Raw genomic sequence first — 18,011 nt, 5'->3', positions numbered from 1 at the left:
GTGTAGTGGTGGCTGTCTCTCCATCGGCTCTATGTGGGGGTGTAGTGGTGGCTGTCTTTCCATCGGCTCTATGTGGGGGTGTAGTGGTGGCTGTCTCTCCATCGGCTCTATGTGGGGGTGTAGTGGTGGCTGTCTCTCCATCGGCTCTATGTGGGGGTGTAGTGGTGGCTGTCTCTCCATCGGCTCTATGTGGGGGTGTAGTGGTGGCTGTCTCTCCATCGGCTCTATGTGGGGGTGTAGTGGTGGCTGTCTCTCCATCGGCTCTATGTGGGGGTGTAGTGGTGGCTGTCTCTCCATCGGCTCTATGTGGGGGTGTAGTGGTGGCTGTCTCTCCATCGGCTCTATGTGGGGGTGTAGTGGTGGCTGTCTCTCCATCGGCTCTATGTGGGGGTGTAGTGGTGGCTGTCTTTCCATCGGCTCTATGTGGGGGTGTAGTGGTGGCTGTCTCTCCATCGGCTGTAGTGGTGGCTGTCTCTCCATCGGCTCTATGTGGGGGTGTAGTGGTGGCTGTCTTTCCATCGGCTCTATGTGGGGGTGTATGGTGGCTGTCTATCGGCTCTATGTGGGGTGTAGTGGTGGCTGTCTCTCCATTCATCGGCTCTATGTGGAGGTGTAGTGGTGACTGTCTCTCCATCGGCTCTATGTGGGGGTGTAGTGGTGGCTGTCTCTCCATGGCTCTATGTGGGGGGTGTAGGGTGTAGTGGTGAGTGGTGGCTGTCTTTCCATCGGCTCTATGTGGGGGTGTAGTGGTGGCTGTCTCTCCATCGGCTCTATGTGGGGGTGTAGTGGTGGCTGTCTTTCCATCGGCTCTATGTGGGGGTGTAGTGGTGGCTGTCTTTCCATCGGCTCTATGTGGGGGTGTAGTGGTGACTGTCTCTCCATCGGCTCTATGTGGGGGTGTAGTGGTGGCTGTCTCTCCATGTGGCTCTATGGCTCTATGGGGGGTGTAGTGGTGGCTGTCTTTCCATGTGGGGGTGTAGTGGTGGCTGTCTCTCCATCGGCTCTATGTGGGGGTGTAGTGGTGGCTGTCTTTCCATCGGCTCTATGTGGCTCTATGTGGGGGTGTAGTGGTGACTGTCTCTCCATGTCTCTCCATCGGCTCTATGTGGGGGTGTAGTGGTGGCTGTCTTTCCATCGGCTCTATGTGGGGGTGTAGTGGTGGCTGTCTTTCCATCGGCTCTATGTGGGGGTGGGGTGTAGTGGTGGCTGTCTCTCCATCGGCTCTATGTGGGGGTGTAGTGGTGGCTGTCTCTCCATCGGCTCTATGTGGGGTGTAGTGGTGGCTGTCTTTCCATCGCTCTATGTGGGGTGTAGTGGTGACTGTCTCTCCATGTGGGGTGTAGTGGTGGCTGTCTCTCCATCGGCTCTATGTGGGGGTGTAGTGGTGGCTGTCTCTCCATCGGCTCTATGTGGGGTGGCTGTCTCTCCATCGGCTCTATGTGGGGGTGTAGTGGTGACTGTCTCTCCATCGTCTATGTGGGGGTGTAGTGTCTCCCATCGGCTCTATGTGGGGGTGTAGTGGTGGCTGTCTCTCCATCGGCTCTATGTGGGGTGTAGTGGTGGCTGTCTCTCCATCGGCTCTATGTGGGGGTGTAGTGGTGGCTGTCTCTCCATCGGCTCTATGTGGGGGTGTAGTGGTGGCTGTCTCTCCATCGGCTCTATGTGGGGGTGTAGTGGTGGCTGTCTCTCCATCGGCTCTATGTGGGGGTGTAGTGGTGGCTGTCTTTCCATCGGCTCTATGTGGGGGTGTAGTGGTGGCTGTCTCTCCATCGGCTCTATGCGGCTCTATGTCTATGGGGGTGTAGTGGTGGCTGTCTTTCCATCGGCTGTCTGTCTCCATCGGCTCTATGTGGGGTGTAGTGGTGGCTGTCTCTCCATCGGCTCTATGTGGGGGTGTAGTGGTGGCTGTCTCTCCATCGGCTGGGGGATGTAGTGTCTCTCCATGTGGGGGTGTAGTGGTGGCTGTCTCTCCATCGGCTCTATGTGGGGGTGTAGTGGTGGCTGTCTCTCCATCGGCTCTATGTGGGGGTGTAGTGGTGGCTGTCTCTCCATCGGCTCTATGTGGGGGTGTAGTGGTGGCTGTCTTTCCATCGGCTCTATGTGGGGGTGTAGTGGTGGCTGTCTTTCCATCGGCTCTATGTGGGGGTGTAGTGGTGGCTGTCTTTCCATCGGCTCTATGTGGAGGTGTAGTGGTGGCTGTCTCTCCATCGGCTCTATGTGGGGGATTTTCTATAGATTTGTCTGATTTTTAATCTCAAACAAGTCCACATCGAGGCTTAAACCTAATTGGGTGAGCCTGTCAGAATCACGAACCTGTCAATTCACGAACCTGTCAATTCACGAACCTGTCAAAAATCACCACCCTGTCAGAATCACAGCCCTGTCAGAATCACAGACCTGTCAGAATCACAGCCCTGTCAGAATCACAACCCTGTCAGAATCACAGCCCTGTCAGAATCACAGCCCTGTCAGAATCACAACCCTGTCAGAATCACAACCCTGTCAGAATCACAGACCTGTCAGAATCACAACCCTGTCAGAAGAATCACAGCCCTGTCAGAATCACAGCCCTGTCAGAATCACAGCCCTGTCAGAATCACAGCCCTGTCAGAATCACAGCCCTGTCAGAATCACAACCCTGTCAGAATCACAGCCCTGTCAGAATCACAGCCCTGTCAGAATCACAACCCTGTCAGAATCACAGCCCTGTCAGAATCACAGCCCTGTCAGAATCACAACCCTGTCAGAATCACAGCCCTGTCAGAATCACAACCCTGTCAGAATCACAACCCTGTCAGAATCACAGCCCTGTCAGAATCACAGCCCTGTCAGAATCACAACCCTGTCAGAATCACAGACCTGTCAGAATCACAACCCTGTCAGAAGAATCACAGCCCTGTCAGAATCACAACCCTGTCAGAATCACAACCCTGTCAGAATCACAGCCCTGTCAGAATCACAGCCCTGTCAGAATCACAACCCTGTCAGAAGAACAGCCCTGTCAGAATCACAACCCTGTCAGAATCACAGCCCTGTCAGAATCACAACCCTGTCAGAAGAATCACAGCCCTGTCAGAATCACAACCCTGTCAGAATCGCAGCCCTGTCAGAATCACAGCCCTGTCAGAATCGCAACCCTGTCAGAATCACAGCCCTGTCAGAATCACAGCCCTGTCAGAATCACAGCCCTGTCAGAATCACAACCCTGTCAGAATCACAGACCTGTCAGAATCACAACCCTGTCAGAATCACAACCCTGTCAGAATCACAGCCGTGTCAGAATCACAACCCTGTCAGAATCACAGCCCTGTCAGAATCACAGCCCTGTCAGAATCGAAGCCCTGTCAGAATCACAACCCTGTCAGAATCACAGCCCTGTCAGAATCACAACCCTGTCAGAATCACAGCCCTGTCAGAATCACTGCCCTGTCAGAATCACAGCCCTGTCAGAATCACAGCCCTGTCAGAATCACAACCCTGTCAGAAGAATCACAGCCCTGTCAGAATCACAACCCTGTCAGAATCACAGCCCTGTCAGAATCACAACCCTGTCAGAATCACAGCCCTGTCAGAATCACAGCCCTGTCAGAATCACAACCCTGTCAGAATCGCAGCCCTGTCAGAATCACAGCCCTGTCAGAATCGCAACCCTGTCAGAATCACAGCCCTGTCAGAATCACAGCCCTGTCAGAATCACTGCCCTGTCAGAATCACAGCCCTGTCAGAATCACAGCCCTGTCAGAATCACAACCCTGTCAGAATCACAGCCCTGTCAGAATCACAGCCCTGTCAGAATCGCAACCCTCTCAGAAGAATCGCAGCCCTGTCAGAATCACAGCCCTGTCAGAATCACAGCCCTGTCAGAATCACAGCCCTGTCAGAATCACAGCCCTGTCAGAATCACAACCCTGTCAGAATCACAGACCTGTCAGAATCACAACCCTGTCAGAATCACAACCCTGTCAGAATCACAGCCCTGTCAGAATCACAGCCCTGTCAGAATCACAGCCCTGTCAGAATCACAGCCCTGTCAGAATCACTGCCCTGTCAGAATCACAGCCCTGTCAGAATCACAGCCCTGTCAGAATCACAACCCTGTCAGAATCACAGCCCTGTCAGAATCACAGCCCTGTCAGAATCACAGCCCTGTCAGAATCACAGCCCTGTCAGAATCACAGCCCTGTCAGAATCACAGCCCTGTCAGAATCACAACCCTGTCAGAATCACAACCCTGTCAGAATCACAGCCCTGTCAGAATCACAGCCCTGTCAGAATCACAGCCCTGTCAGAATCACAACCCTGTCAGAATCACAGCCCTGTCAGAATCACAGCCCTGTCAGAATCACAACCCTGTCAGAATCACAGCCCTGTCAGAATCACAGCCCTGTCAGAATCACAGCCCTGTCAGAATCACAGCCCTGTCAGAATCACAACCCTGTCAGAATCACAGCCCTGTCAGAATCACAACCCTGTCAGAATCACAACCCTGTCAGAATCACAACCCTGTCAGAAGAATCACAGCCCTGTCAGAATCACAGCCCTGTCAGAATCACAACCCTGTCAGAATCACAGCCCTGTCAGAATCACAACCCTGTCAGAATCACAGCCCTGTCAGAATCACAGCCCTGTCAGAATCACAGCCCTGTCAGAATCACAGCCCTGTCAGAATCACAGCCCTGTCAGAATCACAGCCCTGTCAGAATCACAGCCCTGTCAGAATCACAGCCCTGTCAGAATCACAACCCTGTCAGAATCACAACCCTGTCAGAAGAATCACAGCCCTGTCAGAATCACAGCCCTGTCAGAATCACAACCCTGTCAGAATCACAACCCTGTCAGAATCACAGCCCTGTCAGAATCACAACCCTGTCAGAATCACAGCCCTGTCAGAATCACAGCCCTGTCAGAATCACAACCCTGTCAGAATCACAGCCCTGTCAGAATCACAACCCTGTCAGAATCACAGCCCTGTCAGAATCACAGTCCTGTCACCAGTGGTGTGTATTTATGGATGCCAAGGGAATCCAGCCTTTCCACCCCAAAAAATATTTAAAGAATATTATAATAATAATGTTTCTTCTCTCTGTTTCAGAATTGTCCTTCAATTCACAAGAGGCTGAATGTATCCCACAGGACAAAGCATCCGTGTGAGCAAAACAGCGCCCCCTCTGTCTCTCTACCTGTAGGACATCTATCTGATGCTGTCTGGTCCAAACAAGTATGACCTCCCTTGACAACAACAAAAAATACCATCACAATTTGCAGATCAGCATTGAGCTCAACTGTGAATGGTCCTGCAGCACCAAAGAAAAGTTTCAAGGTGAAACCAGTTTGGGATTTGACATCACTGATATCAAATCCCTTTGAGGGCGTATGTCATTGACAGAAAACAACTTGAATTGTTGCATCTCGTTGTGTTGTCCTCCGGTGGCTAACTAGCTAGCTAAAATTGGTCCCTTTCCTAAATTACCCATGGATGAAGATAGCGATTTGGACTTGTGGTTGTACTTAAGTCTCTGTACTGTCCAATGATTATATAGTCAATTCTTATCCAACTGTTAATTCAGACATTGTGCGCCTGACCTGAGAGGATGGAAGTTCAATATGTAGCTAAGATGTAGGCTAATCTTAACTCGCTAACGTTGCTTTCTTCGTCCATGAATGGCTTAGGCTTAGCAAGCAATCATTTTAAGCCATGTAGCCTAGAACAACAAACAATTAAAGCGTGCAGCACTGTATGAGAATGGTTTAGTGTACATACAGACAGCACTTGCAGGTTGTGTCCCTGGATGGTCTTGAGCAGGTTGGTGACCCCACCCTCCAGTCCCCCGTTGATGAAGACGCCGTTACTGAAGTGATACAGGAGGATGGTCCTCAGAGCGTTCACGTCGCCTAATGATGATGTCACACAGGAAAAACAGGAGTTACACAAATATGTATCTCAATTGTGGCTCCCTCTATCACTTCTCCTTTTATGAACTGAACTCAAAGAACTGGACAGGTAGAAACGCAGTAAACTCAAAGAACTGGACAGGTGGAAAAGCAGTAAACTCAAAGAACTGGACAGGTAGAAACGCAGTAAACTCAACAAACTGGACAGGTAGAAACGCAGTAAACTCAAAGAACTGGACAGGTAGAAACGCAGTAAACTCAAAGAACTGGACAGGTAGAAACGCAGTAAACTCAAAGAACTGGACAGGTGGACAAGCAGTAAACTCAAAGAACTGGACAGGTAGAAACACAGTAAACTCAAAGAACTGGACAGGTAGGAACGCAGTAAACTCAAAGAACTGGACAGGTAGAAACGCAGTAAACTCAAAGAACTGGACAGGTAGAAAAGCAGTAAACTCAAAGAACTGGACAGGTAGAAACGCAGTAAACTCAAAGAACTGGACAGGTGGAAAAGCAGTAAACTCAAAGAACTGGACAGGTAGAAACGCAGTAAACTCAACAAACTGGACAGGTAGAAACGCAGTAAACTCAAAGAACTGGACAGGTAGAAACGCAGTAAACTCAAAGAACTGGACAGGTAGAAACGCAGTAAACTCAAAGAACTGGACAGGTGGACAAGCAGTAAACTCAAAGAACTGGACAGGTAGAAACACAGTAAACTCAAAGAACTGGACAGGTAGGAACGCAGTAAACTCAACAAACTGGACAGGTAGAAACGCAGTAAACTCAAAGAACTGGACAGGTAGAAACGCAGTAAACTCAAAGAACTGGACAGGTAGAAACGCAGTAAACTCAAAGAACTGGACAGGTGGACAAGCAGTAAACTCAAAGAACTGGACAGGTAGAAACACAGTAAACTCAAAGAACTGGACAGGTAGGAACGCAGTAAACTCAAAGAACTGGACAGGTAGAAACGCAGTAAACTCAAAGAACTGGACAGGTAGAAAAGCAGTAAACTCAAAGAACTGGACAGGTAGAAACGCAGTAAACTCAAAGAACTGGACAGGTGGAAAAGCAGTAAACTCAAAGAACTGGACAGGTAGAAACGCAGTAAACTCAACAAACTGGACAGGTAGAAACGCAGTAAACTCAAAGAACTGGACAGGTAGAAACGCAGTAAACTCAAAGAACTGGACAGGTAGAAACGCAGTAAACTCAAAGAACTGGACAGGTGGAAAAGCAGTAAACTCAAAGAACTGGACAGGTAGAAACGCAGTAAACTCAAAGAACTGGACAGGTAGAAAAGCAGTAAACTCAAAGAACTGGACAGGTAGAAACACAGTAAACTCAACGAACTGGACAGGTAGATAAGCAGTAAACTCAAAGAACTGGACAGGTAGAAACGCAGTAAACTCAAAGAACTGGACAGGTGGGAACGCAGTAAACTCAAAGAACTGGACAGGTGAGAGCACTGAATTCTCCAACAGGCATCCTCTACATGGCTGGTTCCTGTCCTATGTTGTAAAGTGGATGAAGAATGAAAGAAGATTGCTAACAAGATTGAAGGATGGGAAAGAGAGACGGACTACTAACTGGCCAGCAGGGTGATGTCCCGTTCTGTGATCCCGTCGAAGGCTTCATCTGTGGGTGCGAAAACGGTGTAGGATCCCTCCTGTTTCAACAGCTCTGTCAGACCTGCACTCTTCATCAGAGACAGGAAGATACTACAGACAGATACATAGAGATAGAGAAACCAATCACTCGACCAATCAACAAATCACTCAATAAATCAATAATCCAATCAATCAATTAGTTAATGACTCAATCAAATCCTTGAGAGCACAGAGAGAAACAGTGAGTCTTTAGTTCAATAAAGTCTTGAAAATCTTCGTCTTAATGGAACATGCAGATATAACCATGAAGGAATTTTTACTTATTTTTTTCGTATTTAAAAAAAAAAAGATATACCGTGTATAGATGTAATGTAAATGTAATGTAAATGTATAGATCTATACCAACGGTTTCTATTATAGACAAACGTCTATTCTTGACCTATTTTCCTTCCTAATTCATTCTTTATTTAAAAAAAAAAAAAAAAGTTTTTACATTTGGTTTGCAGAAAATAGGTATTTATTTTAAATTTGAAGGACCTGAAACGTCTAATATTGACATGTAAATGACGTGATCTCCCCGGATATACACCTAACAACGTATCACACAAATCTTTCATTGATACCAATCGTCCTGGGTCTCAAGATGTGACCACACTGTCAAATGAAGACATTGGTCTGGATGTGACCACACTGTCAAATGAAGACATTGGTCTGGATGTGACCACACTGTCAAATGAAGACATTGGTCTGGATGTGACCACACTGTCAAATGAAGACATTGGTCTGGATGTGACCACACTGTCAAATGAAGACATTGGTCTGGATGTGACCACACTGTCAAATGAAGACATTGGTCTGGATGTGACCACACTGTCAAATGAAGACATTGGTCTGGATGTGACCACACTGTCAAATGAAGACATTGGTCAACGGAGCCAATAGGATGTCCTTACTTGAAGCGTCCATCTGCCATGAGAACCTTGTAGATGGTGGTCTGAGCTGGTTTGAGGAGAGACCTCATCAGGTGAAGGGCTCCGTTGCTGCCCTCTTTACTGCCTCGCACCATGCAGGAATTCTCAATACACACAGCCTAGAGACGGAGATGGAGACACGTACATCTATCAATACATTTTATTTGATTTTATTTTACCTTTATTTTTAACTAGGCATGTCAGTTAATAGGACAAATTCTTATTTTACCTTGTGAGCTCAGTGATTCGATCTTGCAACCTTTCGGTTACTAGTCCAATGCAATCAATTCTAAACATCCATCCACCCATCCGTCCACCCATCCGTCCACCCATCCGTCCACCCATTCGTCCATCCACACATCCATCCATCCATCCATTCACCCATCTGTCCACCCATCTGTCCATCCACCCATCCACCCATCCATCCATCCACCCTTCCATCCATCCATCCATCCATTTATCCACCCACCCACCCACCCACCCATCCATCCATCCATCCATCCATCCATCCATCCATCCATCCATCCATGTATCCATCCATCTATCTATCTATCTATCTATCTATCTATCTATCTATCTATCTATCTATCTATCTATCTATCTATCTATCTATCTATCTATCTATCTATCTATCTATCTATCTATCTATCTATCTATCTATCTATCTATCTATCTATCTATCTATCTATCTATCCACCCATCCAATGCATTCCAATCTAGAGAGTAAGAGAGAGAGATGTATTTTCCATTTCATACTACTTGCACATTGTTACAACACATAGCCAATAATATAACATTTGAAATGTCTATATTATTTTGTGAGTTTTCATGTGTTCCACCTCAAACTGTCATAAACAAATCAGATGAGTATCAGACACCTCAAACTGCTAGCTGCTGTCTAATCAATGCAACATTGACATTATCCCACCCCTGGACAGCCGCTATAAAAGTCAAACCTGACAATATCTGCCAATACATTTCAGGCAATATTGCCCGTATCTGTCATATGTGAAAGAGCTGTTCATTTAGCTCCCTAAATTGCATTATTTTACTACTAGTAAAGGTCTAGTGGTCCTCTACTACAGGACTAGTAAAGGTCTAGTGGTCCTCTACTACAGGACTAGTAAAGGTCTAGTGATCCTCTACTACAGGACTAGTAAAGGTCTAGTGATCCTCTACTACAGGACTAGTAAAGGTCTAGTGGTCCTGTACTACAGGACTAGTAAAGGTCTAGTGGTCCTCTACTACAGGACTAGTAAAGGTCTAGTGGTCCTCTACTACAGGACTAGTAAAGGTCTACCTGTCCTCTAATACAGGACTAGTAAAGGTCTACCTGTCCTCTACTACAGGACTAGTAATACAGGACTAGCAAATGTCTAGTGGTCCTCTACTACAGGACTAGTAAAGGTCTAGTGGTCCTCTACAGCAGTGTAATGGCTTGGGGGTAGGCGCTGTTCAGCAGTGTAATGGTTTGGGGGTAGAAGCTGTTCAGCAGTCTGATGGCTTGGGGGTAGAAGCTGTTCAGCAGTGTAATGGTTTGGGGGTAGAAGCTGTTCAGCAGTGTAATGGCTTGGGGGTAGAAGCTGTTCAGCAGTCTAATGGCTTGGGGGTAGAAGCTGTTCAGCAGTGTAATGGCTTGGGGGTAGAAGCTGTTCAGCCGTGTAATGGCTTGGGGGTAGAAGCTGTTCAGCAGTCTGATGGCTTGGGGGTAGAAGCTGTTCAGCAGTCTGATGGCTTGGGGGTAGAAGCTGTTCAGCAGTCTGATGGCTTGGGGGTAGAAGCTGTTCAGCAGTGTAATGGCTTGGGGGTAGAAGCTGTTCAGCAGTCTGATGGCTTGGGGGTAGAAGCTGTTCAGGAGTCTTTTGGTCACAGACACTCAGATACCACTTGCCATGCAGTAGCAAAGAGAGTCTATGACTTTGGTGGCTGGATCTTTGACAATTGTTGGGGCTTTCCTCTGACACCACCTGCTATAGAGGTCGTGGATGGCAGGGAGTTCTGCCCCCAGTTATATGTACTTGGTCGAACACACTACCCTCAGTAGCGCCTTGCGGCCTTGTGAATGTTCACCTGTTTAAAGGTCTCACTCACATCAGCTATGGAGAGCATGATCATACAGTCAACCGGAACAGCTGGTGCTCTCATGTATGGTTCAGTGTTGCTTGTCTTGAAGTGAGCATAGAAGGCATTTAGCTCGTCTGGTAGGCTCGCATCACTGGGCAGTCCGCGGCTGGGTTTCCTTTTGTAATCTGTAATAGTCTGCAAGCCCTACCACATCCGACGAGCATCAGAGTCGGTGTAGTACGATTCGATCCCAGTACTGTTTTAACGCTTTGCCTGTTTGATGGTTCGTCGGAGGACAGATAGACAGCTATGAAAAATCTTGATGAAAACTCTCTTGGTAAATAGTGAGGTCAACAGCTTATCATTCTAACTCATTCGAGCAGAACCTCGAGACCTTAATATTAGAGATTACGCACCTGCTGTTGACAATAAAGAGACACACACCTCCCACACATCTTACCGGACTGTGCCACACACATACACACAACCCTACCCCTTCCACACACATACACACAACCCTACCCCCACCACACACACACACACACACACACACACACACACACACACACACACACACACACACACACACACACACACACACACACACACACACACACACACACACACACACACACACACACACACACACACACACACACACACACACACACACACACTCCAGCTGATCTTACCGGACTGTGCCACACACATACACACAACCCTACCCCTTCCACACACACACACACACACACACACACACACACACACACACACACACACACACACACACACACACACACACACACACACACACACACACACACACACACACACACACACACACACACACACACACACACACACACACACTCACAGTGCGGTAGATGAAGACGCGTATTCGTTTCCCAGCGACGGTCTCCAGTAGCTGTCCGTTGTAGAGTTCACTCAGTTTGTGTTTTTGCTTCAGAATGTGGTTCTCCAAGATCACCTTCAACAGGCTCTGGTCTAAAGACATCACCTCATCTGCAACACAATGGGGACATATACAGGAGAGTTAAACCACATACTAACATACAGATGCCGTGTCTTCAGTTGATCCAGTTTCACACAGCAGTAAGTCATCCTCCAGCAACAGCAAATGTGAATTGTTATAACTAATGGATTTTTTTTGTAAGGGGTTGATACATTTTTCTTTAGGGCAAATCAAGTCTGACATTTTAAAGAGGAAATTACAAACTTTAGAAGCCTTTTTTAAACCTTAAATACACTACAAGTTTGCATTTACTGCTGTGCTGGGAAATTCCTGCAACAACAGGATGATCAAATTAAGATAAAGCATGTGTAGGAGTAAACAATCACTAGCTCCCTTTCTACTGTGGGCCAAACCTGGTGCTTGTTGGTTCCAGAGTTCCTAGAGTCCATTTCCATTGTGTTGTCTTAGGCCATAATAACAGGGTTTATCCAATATCTCTAGTCTAGGCCAAGTGCTTAAGTTCCATGCAGAAGTTCCTGGGCTGAGATTATTGGGCTTCAAGCAATAATCGAAAAGTGTGCTATGTAGGTTGAGGAGAGCCAATAGAAGCACTCGCCCGAGAAAGCTGGGTTGAGCGGAGCCAATAGAAGCACTCGCCAGAGAAAGCTGGGTTGAGGGAGCCAATAGGGTGAACTCACCAGAGAAAGCTGTGTTGAGGGGAGCCAATAGAAGCACTCACCAGAGAAACCTGGGTTGAGGGAGCCAATAGGGTGAACTCACCAGAGAAAGCTGTGTTGAGCGGAGCCAATAGAAGCACTCGCCAGAGAAACCTGGGTTGAGGGAGCCAATAGGGTGAACTCACCAGAGAAAGCTGGGTTGAGGAGAGCCAATAGAGTGTACTCACCAGAGAAAGCTGTGTTGAGGGGAGCCAATAGCGTGTACTCACCAGAGAAAGCTGTGTTGAGGGGAGCCAATAGCGTGTACTCCGTCTCTGGCTTCATGGCAGCTGATAGGCCGAGCTCTGACACCATGTCTCTGAAGGTGCTCTGGGATTCACCAACCAGCTCCATCACCTCCTTGGCTTTGAGCAGAAACAACACATGAACATCAGACAATGACAACGAACATCACAATATCTACATACAATCTACATACAATCTACATACAATCTACATACAATCTACATACAATCTACATACAAGGCACCACCACGAGCCCTACAGTGTGGATAACAACAACGACAACGAACATCACAATAATCTACATACAATCTACATACAATCTACATACAATCTACATACAATCTACATACAATCTACATACAAGGCACCACCACGAGCCCTACAGTGTGGATAACAACAACGACAACGAACATCACAATAATCTACATACAATCTACATACAATCTACATACAATCTACATACAATCTACATACAAGGCACCACCACGAGCCCTACAGTGTGGATAACAACAACGACAACGAACATCACAATATCTACATACAATCTACATACAAGGCACCACCACGAGCCCTACAGTGTGGATAACAACAACGACAACGAACATCACAATAATCTACATACAATCTACATACAATCTACATACAATCTACATACAAGGCACCACCACGAGCCCTACAGTGTGGATAACAACAACGACAACGAACATCACAATATCTACATACAATCTACATACAATCTACATACAAGGCACCACCACGAGCCCTACAATGTGCCAAGCATTTTAGCCCAGACTGAAATGAACCGTAAACCCCTTTTCCTAAATCAATCAAAGTCAATCAAATGTCTTTATAAAGCCCTTTTTTACATCAACTTTTTACAAGTGCTAAACTTCTGCGTTATGCGAAAGGTTATCGTCGTGGGAACAAGACTTACCTGAGTCAGGTATGAGGACCCGGTCGATGAGGTGGATGACTCCGTTGGTGGTGACAATGTCTTTCTTCAGGACCATCTTGATCCCGTTGACCGTCAGGCTGTCTCCGTCACAGCCGATCTCAACAGTGCTTCCCTCTGCTGTCTCGTGCACAGAGCCTGCCATGATGGCCTCAGAGCACTGCACACTGTTTAACAGGTGGTAGTTCACCAGGGCTATGGGGGAGAGAGAGAGAGAGGTAAGGAAAGAGAGAGAGTGAGAGAGAGTTACCAAGAAGAGAGGGTGAGAGAGATGAGGAAAAGTGGTAAAAGAGGGAGAGAGAGAGAGAGAGAGAGAGAGAGAGGGGTAAGGAAAGAGAGAGAGTGAGAGAGAGTTACCAAGAAGAGAGGGTGAGAGAGATGAGGAAAAGTGGGAAAAGAAGGAGTGAGAGAGAGAGAGAGAGAGAGAGAGAGAGAGAGAGAGAGAGAGAGAGAGAGAGAGAGAGAGAGAGAGAGAGAGAGAGTGTGTGGCCAGTCTGGCTCTGAGTTCCCTGCTGAAATAACCAGCATAAACTGGTCCATACTGGTCTATGCTGGTCAGTGTTGGTTGAATAATGGTCAAGCCTGATTTTGAAATCCTGATGTGGCCCTTTACCGAAAATGATTGCCCACCCCTGGTCTAGCTGGTTATGGGGGTAGACCAGCATGGTCTAGCTGGTTATGGGGGTTGACCAGCATGGTCTAGCTGGTTATGGGGGTTGACCAGCATGGTCTATCTGGTTATGGGGGTAGACCAGCATGGTCTATCTGGTTATGGGGGTAGAAAAGCATGGTCTATCTGGTTATGGGGGTAGAAAATCATGGTCAAGCTGGTTATGGGGGTAGACCAGCATGGTCTATCTGGTTATGGGGGTAGACCTCTAAAAAAGGATGGGTTAAAAACTCAATTAGGGTTATTAGGTAACCCAGCGCTGGTTAAATAGTGGGCAGAACACATGTTGGGTTATTAGGTAACCCAGCGCTGGTTAAATAGTGGACAGAACACATGTTGGGTTATTAGGTAACCCAGCGCTGGTTAAATAGTGAAGAATCAACAACAAGTGGGACACAATCATGAAGTGGAACCACATTTATTGGATATTTCAAACTTTTTTAACAAATCAAAAACTGAAAAATTGGGCGTGAAAAATTATTCAGCCCCCTTAAGTTAATACTTTGTAGCGCCACCTTTTGCTGCGATTACAGCTGTAAGTCGCTTGGGGTATGTCTCTATCAGTTTTGCACATCGAGAGACTGACATTTTTTCCCATTCCACCTTGCAAAACAGCTCGAGCTCAGTGAGGTTGGATGGAGAGCATTTGTGAATAGCAGTTTTCAGTTCTTTCCACAGATTCTCGATTGGATTCAGGTCTGGACTTTGACTTGGTCATTCTAACACCTGGATATGTTTATTTTTTAACCATTCCATTGTAGATTTTGCTTTATGTTTTGGATCATTGTCTTGTTGGAAGACAAATCTCCATCCCAGTCTCAGGTCTTTTGCAGACTCCATCAGGTTTTCTTCCAGAATGGTCCTGTATTTGGCTCCATCCATCTTCCCATCAATTTTAACCATCTTCCCTGTCCCTGCTGAAGAAAAGCAGGCCCAAACCATGATGCTGCCACCACCATGTTTGACAGTGGGGATGGTGTGTTCAGGGTGATGAGCTGTGTTGCTTTTACGCCAAACATAACATTTTGCATTGTTGCCAAAAAGTTCCATTTTGGTTTCATCTGACCAGAGCACCTTCTTCCACATGTTTGGTGTGTCTCCCAGGTGGCTTGTGGCAAACTTTAAACGACACTTTTTATGGATATCTTTAAGAAATGGCTTTCTTCTTGCCACTCTTCCATAAAGGCCAGATTTGTGCAATATATGACTGATTGTTGTCCTATGGACAGAGTCTCCCACCTCAGCTGTAGATCTCTGCAGTTCATCCAGAGTGATCATGGGCCTCTTGGCTGCATCTCTGATCAGTCTTCTCCTTGTATGAGCTGAAAGTTTAGAGGGACGGCCAGGTCTTGGTAGATTTGCAGTGGTCTGATACTCCTTCCATTTCAATATTATCGCTTGCACAGTGCTCCTTGGGATGTTTAAAACTTGGGAAATCTTTTTGTATCCAAATCTGGCTTTAAACTTCTTCACAGTATCTCTCTCTGCACTTTTTTTAACGGACCTCTGAGACTATCACAGTGCAGGTGCATTTATACGGAGACTTGATTACACACAGGTGGATTGTATTTATCATCATTAGTCATTTAGGTCAACATTGGATCATTCAGAGATCCTCACTGAACGTCTGGAGAGAGTTTGCTACACTGAAAGTAAAGGGGCTGAATAATTTTGCACGCCCAATTTTTCAGTTTTTGATTTGTTAAAAAAGTTTGAAATATCCAATAAATGTCGTTCCACTTCATGATTGTGTCCCACTTGTTGTTGATTCTTCACAAAAAAATACAGTTTTATATCTTTATGTTTGAAGCCTGAAATGTGGCAAAAGGTCACAAAGTTCAAGGGGGCCGAATACTTTCGCAAGGCACTGTACATATATAAACATACTATAATACTACTACTACTACCACTACTACTAATTTGAATAATATACATATATATAAATATACTATCATACTGCTACTACCACTACTACTACTACCACTACTACTACTACTAATTTGAACAATATACATATATATATAAATATACTATAATACTACTACTACTACCACTACTACTAATTTGAACAATATACATGAGTGTTAAACAAACGTATTTAGGTAAAAGTCAAGGTCGGAGGGCGATATGACTAAAATGGCAGAGATATTTCAATCTGACTCAGTCTGTCTTTCTAGCGTTAAAGAAAACAACCCATCTAAGTGGCCCAATTCCTGAAACCCAGCAGTTGGGTAAACCAAACAACCAATCAGAGTGCACCTCTGATAATCAGATTAGCATGGGACCGTGGCCTAATGACTCATGCCCTATAAGGGCCCTGGAGTTGTTTGTTGTCTGGGAGCTTTGTTTGTATGTATGTGTGTGTGTGTGGTGGCCTGTCTACCTAGAGGGCTGATTCCATTCAAATAAACCCTATGGTGTCCTGTCTACCTCGAGGGCTGATTCCATTCTAATCAACCCTATGGTGTCCTGTCTACCTCGAGGGCTGATTCCATTCTAATCAACCCTATGGTGTCCTGTCTACCTCGAGGGCTGATTCCAATCCAGAAAAGCAGTGACTACCCATACCCCCCCCCACCCCCACTGATAATCACATTACTTGTACACCATGGCCCTTACAGCAAAAAAACATGTGATTTCACATTAAATTTCACTTGACACGATGTGAAATCGTGTTTTTAGGAACTCTCCACGTGTGTATTTTCATGGTATCACATGTTGTTTTACTTCACATAAGAAAACTTGTGTTCACAAGGGAGGCCCTGGCGTCCTGTTGTTTGTTGGGCCGCTGCGATCTGGTGAGGATAAGGTCAGTCCCCTCACGGAAGCAAGGAAAGAACAGTGTGTGTGTGTGTGTGTGTGTGTGTGTGTGTGTGTGTGTGTGTGTGTGTGTGTGTGTGTTTACGGTCCATCAATCTGCCTCAAAGCCGCCTCACTGTTACTGCTGGCTGGATACTCTGATTCATACGGATTGGAGCATTTCCTGCTTTACGTGTGTGTTATCGGGAGACCATGTGTGTTCCTGTGTATGTCTGTGGGGATGAGGTGTGTCTGTGGGGATGAGGTGTGTCTGTGGGGATGAGGTGTGTCTGTGGGGATGAGGTGTGTCTGTGGGGATGAGGTGTGTCTGTGGGGATGAGGTGTGTCTGTGGGGATGAGGTGTGTGGGGACGAGGTGTGTCTGTGGGGATGTGTCTGTGGGGACGAGGTGTGTCTGTGGGGATGAGGTGTGTCTGTGGGGATGAGGTGTGTCTGTGGGGATGAGGTGTGTCTGTGGGGACGAGGTGTGTCTGTGGGGATGAGGTGTGTCTGTGGGGACGAGGTGTGTCTGTGGGGATGAGGTGTGTCTATAGGGATGAGGTGTGTCTGTGGGGATGAGATGTGTCTGTGGGGATGGGGTGTGTCTGTGGGGATGAGGTGTGTCTATAGGGATGAGGTATGTCTATGGGGATGAGGTGTGGGGATGAGGTGTGTCTGTGGGGATGAGGTGTGTCTGTGGGGATGAGGTGTGTCTATAGGGATGAGGTGGTGGGGATGAGGTGTGTCTGTGGGGATGAGGTGTGTCTGTGGGGATGAGGTGTGTCTATGGGGATGAGGTGTGTCTATAGGGATGAGGTGTGTCTGTGGGGATGAGGTGTGTCTGTGGGGATGGGGTGTGTCTGTGGGGATGAGGTGTGTCTTTGTGGATGAGGTGTGTCTGTGGGGACGAGGTGTGTCTGTGGGGATGAGGTGTGTCTATGGGGATGAGGTGTGTCTGTGGGGACGAGGTGTGTCTGTGGGGATGGGGTGTGTCTGTGGGGATGAGGTGTGTCTGTGGGGATGGGGTGTGTCTGTGGGGATGGGGTGTGTCTGTGGGGATGAGGTGTGTCTGTGGGGATGAGGTGTGTCTGTGGGGATGGGGTGTGTCTGTGGGGA

General features: G+C 46.9%; 1 protein-coding gene and 1 long non-coding RNA gene across 2 annotated transcripts in view; one reads left to right on the top strand and one right to left on the bottom strand.

Moving 5' to 3' along the window:
* Positions 1-1,435: 1,435 nt before the first annotated feature.
* The window catches only part of LOC118381713 (periostin-like), a 43,416-nt gene continuing 26,840 nt past the window's right edge, over positions 1,436-18,011 (bottom strand). The window contains exons 8-15 of the mRNA XM_052515076.1: positions 13,410-13,622; positions 12,460-12,594; positions 11,415-11,563; positions 8,459-8,595; positions 7,486-7,616; positions 5,762-5,892; positions 2,346-2,380; positions 1,436-2,213 (exon numbers count right to left, since the gene is read on the bottom strand). Of these exons, the coding sequence (XP_052371036.1) occupies positions 1,436-2,213; positions 2,346-2,380; positions 5,762-5,892; positions 7,486-7,616; positions 8,459-8,595; positions 11,415-11,563; positions 12,460-12,594; positions 13,410-13,622 (1,709 nt within the window). The remainder of the gene's footprint in view (positions 2,214-2,345; positions 2,381-5,761; positions 5,893-7,485; positions 7,617-8,458; positions 8,596-11,414; positions 11,564-12,459; positions 12,595-13,409; positions 13,623-18,011) is intronic.
* LOC127928080 (uncharacterized) lies at positions 5,934-7,105 on the top strand. The gene is made up of 3 exons (XR_008130329.1): positions 5,934-6,397; positions 6,893-6,958; positions 7,025-7,105. It is a non-coding gene; the product is annotated as an uncharacterized LOC127928080 (long non-coding RNA).

This window comes from Oncorhynchus keta, unplaced genomic scaffold (assembly GCF_023373465.1).
Source record: "Oncorhynchus keta strain PuntledgeMale-10-30-2019 unplaced genomic scaffold, Oket_V2 Un_scaffold_20464_pilon_pilon, whole genome shotgun sequence".
Lineage (NCBI taxonomy): Eukaryota > Metazoa > Chordata > Actinopteri > Salmoniformes > Salmonidae > Oncorhynchus > Oncorhynchus keta.
Note: the sequence above shows the minus strand (reverse complement) of the source record. Positions and strands in the feature narration are given on the sequence as shown.